The sequence below is a fragment of the Cyrtonyx montezumae genome, unplaced genomic scaffold, assembly GCF_038088225.1.
Source record: "Cyrtonyx montezumae isolate F1298 unplaced genomic scaffold, pur_monq_1.0 scaffold_12, whole genome shotgun sequence".
Classification (NCBI taxonomy): Eukaryota; Metazoa; Chordata; class Aves; order Galliformes; family Odontophoridae; genus Cyrtonyx; species Cyrtonyx montezumae.
In genome coordinates this window covers 21,954,445-21,969,158 of record NW_027071848.1, presented here as the reverse complement: position 1 = coordinate 21,969,158, position 14,714 = coordinate 21,954,445, and the positions used below count along the sequence as shown (strand labels likewise).

At 38.0% G+C, this 14,714-nt stretch overlaps 1 protein-coding gene across 1 annotated transcript in view; it reads right to left on the bottom strand.

The window, feature by feature from the left end:
- Window positions 1–14,714, bottom strand: part of FREM2 (FRAS1 related extracellular matrix 2) — a 112,751-nt gene that overhangs the window by 20,326 nt on the left and 77,711 nt on the right. The window contains exons 8-16 of the mRNA XM_065730252.1: window positions 12,609–12,818; window positions 12,158–12,355; window positions 11,354–11,518; window positions 11,093–11,275; window positions 8,257–8,387; window positions 7,036–7,194; window positions 5,873–6,176; window positions 3,582–3,713; window positions 2,657–2,988 (exon numbers count right to left, since the gene is read on the bottom strand). Coding sequence (XP_065586324.1) covers window positions 2,657–2,988; window positions 3,582–3,713; window positions 5,873–6,176; window positions 7,036–7,194; window positions 8,257–8,387; window positions 11,093–11,275; window positions 11,354–11,518; window positions 12,158–12,355; window positions 12,609–12,818 — 1,814 coding nt within the window. The remainder of the gene's footprint in view (window positions 1–2,656; window positions 2,989–3,581; window positions 3,714–5,872; window positions 6,177–7,035; window positions 7,195–8,256; window positions 8,388–11,092; window positions 11,276–11,353; window positions 11,519–12,157; window positions 12,356–12,608; window positions 12,819–14,714) is intronic.

Genomic DNA, 14,714 nt, shown 5'->3' with positions numbered 1-14,714 from the left:
CACAGGGTTTGCTCATGCACAGAGTAATTGCAAAAGAGAATGGGTCACAAGGAGAAGGCCTCAAGGACGAAAAGAAAAGAAAGAAAACTAAAACCTTCCCCGTATGTATTATGACAGTTCATGAGTTCATGGGAACTGGGTAAGACAGCTGCAGTCTGCGGCAAACACCAGGAGTGCTGCCAGAAGAACGACACCAGCTGCAGGTCTCCCACCTCACACTTTGCTTCCTGAAGTTCATCTTCTTCCCCTCACATTAGAGAAGCCTGCGTAAGTGAAGGTCCACATCACACATGATATTGCCAGCTGCTTTTACAGAATATCTCTGTCTGAATCGTGAGTGCTTCCTTTGATCATATAGAGAAGCACTGGAGAACAAGAACTGAAAAGCAGAATTTTGAGTTGAAAGACGTAGCCATACAAGTGGTAAATTCGAGCTAGTAAATTTATAGTGGTAGCAGGATATGGTAAGAGCATTCAATATTTCTTTATCGGTTCAATATATATAATGGAAATTAAGCTTCCTTTGTGTGCTAAAAAAACATGGTGAAAACCATAGCTGCCAGCTTCCCTCTCACAGAGAAGGATTATTAATTGCTCACCGAAGGAGAAAAAGACAACAATGGTGACAACCACAGAGATAGGGCACTGACTGCCTCCCCTCTCAGCGTGGGGGGGTCATGTGAAGATAAAGACTGAACTTGGAGAAGAATTAAATGTAGGTGGGGGGAACAGGGAGAGCAGTGAAGCGCGTACTGGCTCCTGGGAAATGCTCTACTGCTAGAAGTAATTCAGCTTGATATTTCACTTACCACTGTAACCTTTTAGCCACACCCTACAGAGTGCTAAGGCTGACTTCAGCTGCAGTTTCATGGCTCTACAGCTCATGTCCATCCCTCTGCTTTTACATGAAAGATCTTATCTAAAATACATAACACTTCTGGAGCTTAAAGTATGGCTCTCATCCTGAGCCCAATTATCATTTATGCATGTCTTATGCAAAGAAATATACAGGTTCTTTAAATTTACTAAAATGCAGGAAGGATTCTTATTTTCTGCTCTGTTTATATACAAGCATACATATATAGGACTTATTTAGACATTTGTCTAAGCCAACTGTTTGGCCTTTTCTCTATAGGATACTGGAGTATTAAAAATTGAGAGGATTCAAATCAGATCTTCAGATCTTTTCACTATGGGAGAAGTGGCTTGCATGAGTGACAGGATCATCTGTCAGCTGCTTGGAGCTAGCTCTATCTGCCTATGATTGTGCAGCTTGGGAAATAAGAATTTATATTTGCATGTTGTACATGTTCTAGGGCATAAAAGATAGCAAAAGGAATGATGAGGTGAAGCAATGAGATCATTCTAGGAGCATCTATAGCCATCTAGAGAAGATGGCTGTTGTTTTTATCTTGTGGGAATGTGAAAGGCATACATCCCACACTTTCATGCCTCCCCTTCCCTCTGACAGGTTCATGGCTACAGTGGAATGTACCTGTAGGAGGATCTGCTTTTTGTGGAGGGGCAACTCCAAGCAGATGCACCAACAGTGAGCTTCCAGCATCAAGGCAGATACTTTGAACTGGTCTTTGCAACAGACAAGGAACCAGGAGAGACAACTGAACAGAAGTTGAAGAATTTGTACATATAAATCTTAGGGGGTGGATAAGCAGGTGGCTCCCAGATAAAATGAACACCTTTTAAAAAGCAAAACTGTTCTAGCCATTTGACACAGAGGCCTGAGGATGGACTTCTCTGAAACACAGTACTGCATTTCCAGTCCTTCTGGATTATCCCTAAAGGGACATATCTGTGTCATAAAGGATTGAACTTCCTGGCTACAGCTTTTGTTCTCCAGAACCTGATTGGGATCAGACAGGCTTTTGTACTAATTGCACAAGGAAGACCTAAGGATCAACTTCACTGTCATTGCACCAGAAGAAATGTTGCACTCCTTTTGCTCCCACACTATTCTGGATTTCTAGAAACCATTTTTCAAAGGATTTTTCTCCAATTTCCTTGTTTATTATCTCCAAACCACTTTCACAGCTCTGTTCTTCAGCCACAGTGACAGCTTCTCTTTGCTTCATGAGCAAGGAATTTTCTGCTGGGTAACCTGAGACCACTATGCTGTCTGCACTGGTGGGTCTTGTTTCAATGTGAGCAAAAGATCAGCAGTGCCAAGCAGCTGGTAGTACAGTGCAGTCCATTGTGTAGAAAGACTGCAGTTTTTTAACTTTATTTTAAGATACACAATGACTAACAGTCTAGCACTACCTATGTGCTAAAAGTAATCATCTAGAAGGCTCTCGTTCCAAGAAAAGACTGAAGTGCATCACTAGAAATTGGATAGATTGATCCTCAAGTATTTCAAAACTACACTGAATGAAAATTATAGCAAATTTAATTCAAATTAAGTCACTCCCTTAATTTCAGTTGGACAAGGATTTCTTACATAGCCTGTTAGTATTTAATTGATGCACTGATACCTTTAAATAATAGCAGAAGTCTGCATTTTGTTAAATGAAAAAAAAAAACCAAACAAATACTTTTTAAACTATTAATAGATAAATAGATGTATTATACTTGGAAATACATTTCAAGGGAAGTTTCCCATTGAAAGAATACAGTAAAAAATCAACTTGTAGTTTGGTACCTGTCCATCTGTCCCAATGGTGCCTCCACAATCTGTGAGGAGCTCAGACATGTCATAGTAGCTAACAAACTCCCATAAACAGGCTTCCAGATTCAGGTTCCGGTAGAATCGTAAGGTATTGAAGCCTCTAATTGCTGGGCTGTATTGGTAGGGAATGGTCTCTCCAATCACATCTGAATTTTTGGTAGCATCAGTCAAGAAACCATGGTGGGTCTTCACTTCTGTGTAATCCAGCAGGTTGGAGCACTTATGGTTTCCAACTCTAGTTCCATCAGGGCTAAGTGTCAGCTCAAAATTGGAGAGCTCTCTTGTGGAAATAACAGGCAGCATGCCTAAAAAATAATAATAATAATATCACTATCACTAAATTTCAGTGCTCTGAGTTGCTTAACTCAGCAAAAAACTCTCGACCACCGAGCACATTATGAAGTGGTTCTGTACTTGGAACTTACAGTAATGAATGCACTTCAGAGTTCAAAGAAAGATGATATGCTGTATATGTCTTTTACTATGACATGTCAACTATTTCTAAATCTGCAAGATGTTTTTCAATTGGAACTTTTCTTAAGTTTTCAGAAGCATACAGCAATTAAACTGCTTTATAGGCTTTTAAATAAATACTAAATATTCCTTGATATAACTATGCACCTCAGAGGAATTTTATTAAGTGTAGGTCTAGCCCAATCTATGTAAGCTATGCAATCAGTCTGAGAACAGTCTCCATATCAAAGACTATGAAGCTATACAGCATCTTATGCATCTTACTGCAAAGTGCATTTGACATCTCATGGCATTTTTCTCTGGTTCCTTGTGTTAAAAGATTGGACTGTGATTTTAACTATTTAAAATAACATGACTGATAAGACAGCTCAAACGACAGCAAGTTGTATGATTTTTCTTGACTCCACAGCTACTTTTGTCGTACCATCGATATGTGGCATCGTGACTGTCAGTTTGATGAGATTGGTATATGCTGGATCTTCTGGGCCTGTATAGCGCAGTTTGGCAGAGAATGGTTCTGCTCCAACTACTCCTGACACACGAGGCTGACAAAGACCTAATAGAAAAAAATAGAAAAAAATAAAGTAACTTTACTTTATATCCAGAAGAAATACTCTATACTTGCATTAACTTTAGATACAGTTCTTTTCCCACTAGATATGTAGCCAAAAGAAGGGGAATTTTCTGAAATGATAGGTAAATGCTATGGAGAACACTTATCAGAGGTTTGAACAGGGATTTATTCAAAAGAATAGTCAAGTAGAAATCATCCTTTATCAAATGGATCACATTTCAGAACCTGGTGATGACTGCACCTCTACGTTTTCAGCTGAGTTTTGCAACCATACTTGCAAAATAAGTGTCAGGTGCCCTATGTCTTTACAGATGGCCTCAGAAGCTTTAATTCCCTTTCCCTTAAACAAATACAGAGTTTTATGGAGGATACTTGATCAGTATTCAGCTGCTTTTGGCACTGGATTGGGGTGTGGACCTATATATAACTTCATAGGACTCTATAAGGCACTTGTCCCATTAGAGACCAAGATGTAGTTAGAATAATAGTGTCATAAACTAATTTTAGTTGGAAATGTTCCCTAGGAACACTGTGCTCAAAATGGAGCCGGCTTCAAAGATAGATCAGGGCCTTATTCTGTTGATTCTAAGTGTTTCCAAGGCTGGGGAATCTTTAAGTTCTTTTCTCAGCCTGTTCTGGGCTCAGCTCAACCTGTTCTAGTATTAGTCCTGGTTTGCAGGACTAGCAGATTTGGTTTGCAATTGTAAGATCTGAGATACGTGCAACTTCCAGTAATGTCATTCAATGCAGAAATGCTTGCATCCTGGTCACAGGGTGGGTCCTCTGAGAAAGAAACCATCAGAAGTGGATAATCTGAACATTCCCTTTAGCACGTTTTGTTATTTGCCCATTTCTGAGGGGTTAAAAAAAAAGGAGGCAGGGCTCACCTCCTGGACCACTTATTGGTTCTGGTGGACTTCATTTTGCTCAACAGCTCTAAGCTGGAAACAGCAGGCTTGAGGACACAAGATTTCTCTTCTGCAAAACAGTAATTTATTTTTTCTCCAATGCAAGTAAGATGCGCTAGAGAGACTAAATGCATTTTTTTTTTTTGCACAATCTGACTTACTTCTGAGAATTTGGTCTATTCACTGGAGGTCAAATGCTGTTGAAGTTGCAAATAGGATTTTGGCAGTTTGCTTAGATCACTGTACATCTTTGAAAATAGCATACAACAACTATTTAACTCCCACCATCTGTGTTTATATGTCCATCAGAACTGATGACTTCCACATCACAAGAGAGTTGAGGTACTGGAAGTAATATATTTGTGGCAGTTCAATGTTGGTCCTGGGCTAATTAGTCATGTGTAATCCAAATAATTAATTATAAATCTAACATAGGCTGTTATATTATATAACCAAACTAGTTCATCCAACACAAGGTTGTCTGTCCTTAAAAAGCACTGCATTGCATCTTGTAGACAATACCCTCCAACACAGTCCTTTTTAGGATTTCTGATATTGCAAACAAAAGTGACTTTAGCCTGCAGTCAAAATGTGAAATAAAGAAAACAGGTAAATAAAAATTGTATTTATTAAGCTCCCTAAAGCCCTAACTTTGCAGGAAACAAAGGGGTTTAACTAAAATATTTAGTTGAACGGTCAAGGAAATTAAAATGATATTGCAAATGAACAATCACATAGTTATCTACTGAAAAATGTTACAAAAAACAGAAGACTTAATGCAGCAACAAAAACAGAAGAGATGGCACAAAGAATACAATATTTTTTAATTCAGCTTGTTGGCTGACAATTACTCATTCAACAGATCATACAGTAAAAAAAATATCTTGAGATTGCAATGACAAAATAGCATATGCTCTCAGATCAGTTCCACGCCTCTGTTTCATAACTGTATTCATTACAAGTTTTGTGAGAAGAGGTGGCTGGGCAAAGGAGGTAGACTACAGTACCTCTGCTGTCTGAGAGAATGAGAGGAAGAAATATTTAAATGTTAGAAGCAAAGATGAAAACCATTTCCTTTAATATACCTGTTTGATGTGGTAAGATACCTTTCACACCATCTAGATTAAAAATAGAAGGAAAGCTGAAGCCGTAGTGTGAAAATGCCTCATAATGTCATCTGATTTTAAAATGGAAATTGGGATCCTAGGAATTCTGCAAAAGAAGATACCTTACCTTCTGATGTGCTTATAGTTACAATGGGGCTCATAAGTTCAAGACCCTCATTCCCATCTGAATTCACAGCACGAGCCGCACACTGGACACGAGAGCCAGCTTGAAAGTAAATGGAGTCGAGTGTGATCATCTTGGATGAAGTGAAGAAGGTATCAAAGTCAACCTCCTTCATGGGGCTAGTGACACCGTCAGGACCAGTGGGTGCACTCACAAGCCATCGATATTGTGTCAGAGTATTATTGATGTTTTCACTAGCACATATTGAACCGGTCTTATCAAAGTCTTCATATTTAGGATTGCAAGCCTGCAGAATAAGACAGAGAAGTAACTATTTGCTTTATGGCAAAGGAATTTTAATTTTTCAGGAGTCACAAACTCAGCAATGTGGAACAGATAACTCCAGTGAGGAATAATTAACTTATTTTGGCTGTGATTCTTTTATCACAATTAAGGTAGATGAATAGGCAGGTCTAACTATTTGTAACTGAAATAAAATCTTTGATTTTAAATTATAGATTATGGGTGAAAACACAGTTATGAAGGATCAAACTACACTTCTAGCTACTTTAACTTGGATATAACACTCTTATCTAATTCTGCAAATACACTTCTCATTTCAAGATTTGTTTTGGTTTTGTACTAAGGAAAGCTATTCAACACATAACCCATTCCTGTGTGTAACGAATGGTGTGAGAAACTGAAGATGTAGATGGACCAAAACCTTCCTCAATACAAATGAACATCCATGGAAACCCTACAGTTGCAAAATTGCCATGAAAGAAGCCTGCAGTACTCCAAAAAACAGCAGTCATTTTTCAGTCTGTGACACTCTTTAAAAACACTGGATGAAAAAACAATGTCTCACTGGTTATCTCCAGTGATTTTAACTTTACCAATTAGCACAAGGAAAGTAGAAAATAAAGTTGATACAATCACAGACATTGTACAAATATCAAACTTGTTCTTAGTGATGACCAAGTGTTTTTTGCCCTACTGAAAATTCATCTGCTATCTAGAGAAATTATATTAGCACTTAGAACTGTCCTAGCTTAAATTCATGTGTGACTCACAACATGATTAATAATGATTGTCTAAAATTCAACTGCTCCTTTGAACAAAATCCATATACCAGTGTTGTTCCACCTTTCAACAGAGATACTCACTGTAATACAGATGACAGGATAGCCAGCTACAGGACTGGTTCTGTCTTTGGCTCTAGAAGTATCATCATATATCAAAAGAGAAGCAACTTGAGGGACAGAAGGAAAGGTGACATCTGCCATGCTGTTCATTTCTTCAATGTAAACAATGGCCTTGGCTGTCTGATAATGAAAAGATAAAGTTATCCGTAAAGATTTAAACAAGAGTAAGAATTCAAGTGAGAACTTGTTCAGAATATGTATAGATTTTGAAACACTGTCCCAGGATAAGTTCTAAAATGACTGCTGTATGTGCTATTGAGAAAAGTCTGAGGCGCTGGAAAGTATTCTGCAGACTATCAAACCAAGATTTTATTTTATTTGAATTTTTTTTCATTTCCAGAACACTGAAGATAGCAGGCCCCTTAACCTCCTGTGTCCCAGATTACTTGAATCCCATCAGTATTCTGGTAGAACTCTGATGTGCGCTATATTCCTCAACTGCCAAGTGGAAATATGGTGTTTGACATGAGCAAAGGTGTTTGTTGACAGCAAAATCATCTCCCTGGCTGCCTGGAGTCTGACTAAGTATTTGGTACTGATGAAGAGACTAAAGAGTCATAAGAATATTTTTCTGCAGAATCAGAAGAATTTACTGTTAATGTTTAAAGCATGTACGATATAATGCTAAATAAAAAAGAATAAATGACTATTTCGTTTCACATAACAACATAGCTTGGACAGTATAAGATCTATCTATCACCTGATTGCTCTTTTTACAGTATAGAGTATATGCTGTAAAGTATTTCCAGGATTTTTAGTGCTGATTCAAAAAAAGAGAACGTATCTGGAAAGGTAACTTGAAAACTTCTGTTTTACACAGACTCTCCTTCTCTCTAGAGCCCCATGAGCCTTACTGCTGTGGTAACAAACTGTTTGGGGTAGGTGCTACAGTGCCAGCTGGGATTACGCAGGGAGGTTGTGGAGTCTCCTCTGGAGAGATTCAAGACCTGCCTGGATGCCTACCTGTGCAACATGGTCTAGGGAGCTGCTTTGTCAGGGGGGTTGGACTAGATGATCTATAAAGGTCCCTTCCAACCCTACAATTCTGTGATTCTACATGTGTCCTTTAAAACTGCAAGCAAAGTTGGCTTGCATAAACATTAAGAATAAAGCTATGAAGCCAAAAATGTAAGAATATCCTTTTACCAGACTTCTGTTGAGGTCTTGGAATTATTTTGTTACCTGTATTTCAGCAACCATGTTCTCATCAGGTTTCAGGTGAACAGTGAAGGCTTCTCTCATCTCCCTAATTCCATCAAAGAGAACTTCAATCTCCACAAAGTGCTGTGTTTCACCCTCCTTAAATTCAATTTCTAAAAACATAATGAGACACCTAAAAATAAATATGATGTTCATAACAAGCTGTAACTTTAGGTCTAGCCATAGGAGACAGCAGCTAATACCCACCTTTCAAATTACATATGTTCATATGAGTGTATTCAATTTAATCTATTTGATGCTAAAAATAATAATGAATAGCAGTGAATACAGAGAATTCACTGACAATGAGGAACTGTCATCACAAAAAGAGATGTGCAAGACCAGGATTTAGTCTAATTGAACTTAATATTCTGGAAGTGATCTGGGACTAATTGTTCCATAAATTGTTGGCAACATATGTGAATGACCTAAAGACTTAAGAATTCTAAATAAAATGAGGTCATGGTGAAAAGTTCAATGTTAGCTGACAGAAGGAGAAGTGAACTACGTATCAGCGAGGAGATAAAAAATAACAGAAAACATTCAACAGTTTATATGGACTGAATGAGACATACTAAAGTACATGCATTTCAAGAGAGGTAATCTTTTCATAGCCTTGGGAGGACTGTATCAGTGTAAAACAGAAGAGAAGAGAAGGGAGGGGAGGGAAGGGGAGGGGAGGGGAAGGGAGGAGAAGAGCTGTGTTCAAAGATAATCAAGTCCAACTGCCTGACCACTTCACGGTTAACCAAAAGTTAAAGCATATTAATGAGGGCATTGTCCAAATTCCTCTTGAACACTGACAGGTGTGGGTCACCAACCACCTCAGCAGGAAGCCTGTCCCAGAGTTTGACCACTTTTGCAGTAAAGAAATGTTTCCAAATGCTCAGTCTGATCTTCCTGTGGCACAGCTTTGTACTATTCCCACATGCCTGGCCATCAGTTACCAAGGAGCAGAGCCCAGAACCTCCTTCTACTTCCTCTTCTTAGATGCAGAGAGCACTGAAGTCACCTCTTGGCCTCCTCTGCTCCCAAGTATCCTCAGCCTCACATCATAGGCCATACATTCAGGTCTGGTATCTAAACATCCTTTTCATATTTTCAGCCCACAGTATTCAAGGAGAGGACACTCTAATTCTAAATATATTGGGAGACTCAATTCTTTTTACTGGATGCATTAACCTATGCTAGTTTAATGCTTGAAAAAATGTGGTTTGTGCTCTTGGCTGTAAGGTCACACTGCTGGCTCAGACTGAGACTCTGTGATACCTGAAGGGAAGACACAATCAGAGTCAGGATCATTTCAGTGGAGCCCAGTGACAGGACCAGAAGACATGAGCACAAACTGGAACACAGGAGAATCCCTCTGCACACCAGGAGCACTTCTGTGCTGTTCAGATGATGAAGCACTGTCACAGGCTGTCCAGGGGCTGGGGGGGTCTCCTCCTTGGGGATCTCCCAGAGCCACCTGGATGTAGCCTTGGACACCCTGCTCTGGGTGTCCCTGCTGGGGCAGGGGCTAAGCCAGGTGGCTTCCAGAGGTGCCTGCCAGCATCAGTCATTTTGTGATTTCTACAATCTTTATTATTTAAAAGATGTAAAATTAAGTGCTGATGGCACAGAAATTACTAGCAGAAATTGAAGACCAGAAGAAAATAACAGCCTCACGGAAAGTGACATTCTAATTAGTATATTGAAACATGACCCTACTCTAAAAGGACAAGCAGAATAAGCTGCAGTGGATGAAAGCTGGAGCATATATGGGAAATAAGGCATAAATGATAAGGAGTGAAAGCGAGTGACCAGTGAAGCAAAAATGGAAGGCATAGAGTAATAAGCATAGCATAATTGTCAGCTGACATTAAAAATTCCTGTGGCTTTTGGGAGTAAAGAGCAAGACTGAAATGCAGGAGACAAACTGGTTGGCATTCGCAACATCCAGGTTGAGAATTTTTTAATTGGTAACATTTTTCTCTTCAAAATATCACTAGTGAGAAATGCCTCTCCTTCTGTGGAATTTGAGGATGGCCCAATGTTGTTGCTGATGTTCAGAAATAAGCCCCATCCTGCAGCTGACCTGGACACCAAAATAGTTTATCCCAAACCATGAAAACACTCCAGCAAGGAAAGCTGAGTGTTAAGACACAGATTGATATCATGTATTATCATTAACTACAGAAGACAGATAATCCATGGTGCTATGAATTCTATTAGTTATTTAACAAACCATGTGGGTGGGCTACTAACAGAAAGAAGCTTATCAGCCATGAAATTTCTCATGCTGTTCCACAACTTTTCTCCTCATCCATCACTAGAAAGAAGCAGTGAGCAGTGAACTGCAGAGATACAGACAGAAAGTTTAAATATTATGAAAGTAGAAAAAAAATAGAAATAGATATTCATTCCTAGATAGAGCAATAAACCATTAAAACTTGTTGAACTGCTTGAAAAACAACTCCACAATCTATGATTAAATGCTTCTGTAGAGTAATGGTAATACACAAATGTTCCTAAGACAGCACTCAAACATTTTTTCCACAGTTATTCAAGCAACAGATGTCTTCAAAAGGGTCACAATTACTTTGTAAATGTCTTCATAGATACCTAGCATTCCAAGAGAAATTTGATTTTTGTATACCACACTGGATTATGTCCTTATTGAATGTGAACAGCAAAAGCTATAAATGGATGTGGCTGTGCAAAGTGTTCTATTAATGAATGTTCAAACATTATAATATAATGTTAATAATAATTAATGATGATGCATAATAATAATCCTACTAATAATAGGATGTGAGAAACATGTGATTGGCCTTACCTTCTGATATAGGGTGATAGTCCTCTCCAGAAATAGCAGATCCATCCTTTGTATGAACTCTCACAACAGAAACCTTGGATGTGTCTCCCAGACGAAACACCGGAATTTTTACAACAGCTACTTGTCTCGCGTCCTTTGGTTCACTCACACTAAACTTGGTCTCACCAAATTTAATAATAGCCTCTATAATTATAGGAAAAAATATATTTAGAGCACACTAATCGGCTTCCTAAGGCCAATAGAAATCAAATAATTTCTTACTGTCTGCTTCATCTCGAATCTTTATCAGGGTCTCGTTTTGTTCACCAATAGAGGCACCAAAGGATGAATCACTTCTTGGGGTGCCAAGAACCAGACGTAGTTCTTCATCTTCCTCATGAAAGGTGTCATCCATAAGAACCAGCATGCAAGGCTTCTCAGTTTCACCTGCAATCATTCTGAAGGTAATATCATGCAGAACTTAGGTGCTCTTTGCTCTGTAACAGCACTTTTCTTCAAGCTGAAGGAGCAGCAGCACCCACCTCACTGCCTCGGTACCATACAAGTTAATGAGCAATAGTAGTGAAAGCAGGATGAATACTCATTTTAACTGCTTTAATGGGACCCTCTGTTTTGGGATTTCTCTAAGACAAGTTTATATTTGGTATATCCACTTAACGTGTACTGTTGCTTCTGTTTTACCTTTATAATTCTTTTCAGTGACTTTACCCACAATGCAGTGCATATTTCAAAATCAAATACTTGCACAAGGAAACATTACAATAGAAACTTTCAATAATACTAAAGGTAATTTTATCGTGGATAATTTTATTTTATTTTGAGATATTTCCCAATTGTGTGCACCTTCCATTTTAATGTCTTTAAAATTCTCATTGGTTTCAAATAGTATAAATATCTTCTTAAAAATTCTATGGAGCTACAAAATGCTCATTTTGAATTTGATTTTCTAAAGCAGAGCAGTCTTCTTGGCATTAGTTTAAATGAAGACACTTAAAACTAAAATTAAACCAAACCGAAACAAAACGTAGTAGACTAAAGACTTCTAAAATAGGATCAAGAACTTACCAGGAAGAAATGTGATGATGGAACTGTCAGTATTAGGACGTTCTTCAAAATCGATCATTACCTGAGCTGAACCTTGCCTTGTATAACATCTCACAGTTGATGTGTATTGGATATCCCCACTCCTATATATCATGGGAGAAATCTGTCCATCATTTTCATTGACTACATATACAGGCTCTTTAAACTGCATCTTAGGCACTGTGCGGAGAAACATAAAAAGCACATGTAAAATATAGTTGAAGAAATTCAATATTTTGCTCTCCTACTTCAAATTTTGTTGTGCTATACTGATCCAGGTTTATAACGTATGCAGCTACACAGCAACTGACATAACATACTGTCTGCAGCTGAAAGGTTCACTGACTTTGGTATGGTCCTAAAGGACATGTACTATCTGTGTATTGCAGTCATCCATTGTAAAAATGTGAAAGGGTACAAGAAATTAACTCACAGTCAGAGACTGAGTCATTGATGAAGATGGTGGCTTTGCTGGGTTCTCCAAGGGCAGCATTCATGGGCATTCTTAGCACAAGCTCAAACTTCTCAGTTCCTTCTAACACCGGTTGTCCAAGGTCATCCAGAATTACCACACGAAATGTCTGCATACTGACTCCAGGGGCAAAATCCAAATTGCGACTAATACCTACATAATCTACTCCAGCTACCAGTAGAAAAGGGATTAAAATAAATAAATAGACAGTATTACATGTAATTAAAAATAAAAATATCTAACATGTATAAAACTAGATATTTAATTTTAGTTAAATCTATCTTTTTCTTTAAATGTAATTTCAGTTTTTGTCAAATGCTGGCAGTCAAGTAAAGCAAAAATATCTTTTCAACATCTAAGATGATGTTGACATTTACACTTTTTGTTTAGTGGTATGAGTCACAAAGCTGGCCTGATTCTTTTCTCTTGTAAAGTAAAAGTTATTGAACTACAATCAATATACTCATTAGAAAATAAGAACTGAAAGAGATTCTGGAGATGAAGCAGAGCCTTTTGGAAAGAAAATCCATGTGTAATGATTTTTGACGTTTGGTGACTAATGTAAACAGGAAAGGAAAAGAAAAGTAGTGAGCTGAGTGTAAGGAATAAATATTGTTCAAAAGAGATATATAAAACAGAATGAAGGGAAACTGAAAGAATCAAATTCTGCCCAAACTATGTCAGGTGGGGTTTGTCACCGTCCACAGTTACAGACAGACTGATCTGATCTGGCTTACTTTTATGTTTTGTTTTGTTTTGTTGTCATGGAATCATAGTATTGTTTAGATTGGAAAAGACCCTTAAGATCATCAGGCCCAATCGTTGTTTTGTTTTAAGTAAGCTCACAGACAAGAACCCAATGAGAAGGAATGAAACAAAATAAAACACTGATTAAAACTTAACACTGTGTGAGAATCAAACTTTAGAAAAAGACTAAGTTTTAATATTCATTTTTAGGGTGATTAAGCAACAGCAAAACTGTTGACACAAAGCTTTGGGAAAAGCAGTTTCATTCAAATTAAAATGGGGTTTGGTTATACAAGAATGTGACAAATATGGTGAGCTCAAAGGCCATTCATCAGATGGATCTAGAGTCCTTGTTGCTCTGCTTACCTCAAGACCTCAGCCTCTAAGCTGAGATGCCAGGGTATGAAGCAATCATAAATCCTTTTTAGACAACATGATTTCCTTTTTCATGAGAAATAATACATAAAGACTTGCTTAAGGTGAATGCTCAGATTGCCCACCATTTCTCAATTAACCATAAAGTTTTACACAACTTTACCTCACTAGAAATTAGTTGAAAAGATGAACTCTACTGTCATGTTACACTAAGGATAAGCATTGAAGGAATATAACTGTTCTTTTTATGAAGTATGTTATGGCTGTCTCAAATATTAGTTTGTGAAAATATTAACATACACTCAAACTTGATTCAAAGATTTTATCGAATCATACAGCTGTAGCAATCCTCCTACTAACTGGGATTCCAGATATGACAGGACGAGAGGGAATAGCCACAAGTTGCGCCAGGGAAGATTTAGATTAGACCTCAGGAAGCATTTCTTTTCTGAAAGAGTGGTCAGGCACTGGAATGGCCTGCCTAGGGAGGTGGTTGAGGCACCATCCCTAGCGCTGTTCAAGAAGCGTTTAGATGAGGTGCTAAAGGACTTAATTTAGTAGTTGGGTAGAGATAGTGATAGGAGGATGGTTGGACTAGATGATCTTATAGGTCCTTTCCAACCTTATGAACTTATGAACTTATGAACTTATGAAAGAGTAAGAGGAGCAAACTGTGCATGTTGACAGGGGTTTAAGCCTGTGTCTAGAATAGTTGTAGTCTAGAATAGAATAGTCCCTTTGTGGGACTGTGTTTTATATAAATATTTGAAGGGATTTCTCTCAGTTCCTGGACCTTAAAGTTGCTCCTAATCTAGTCTGTTTGAGAGCAAATACTCAAAGTACTTAATTTGTTCTAAGAAAGATTTGCTAAGAAAGACATGTAAATTTCATCTTATGTAGCTGAATCTAAATCAAGTAAGACCAAGTGTAGTAGCATTTTTCATT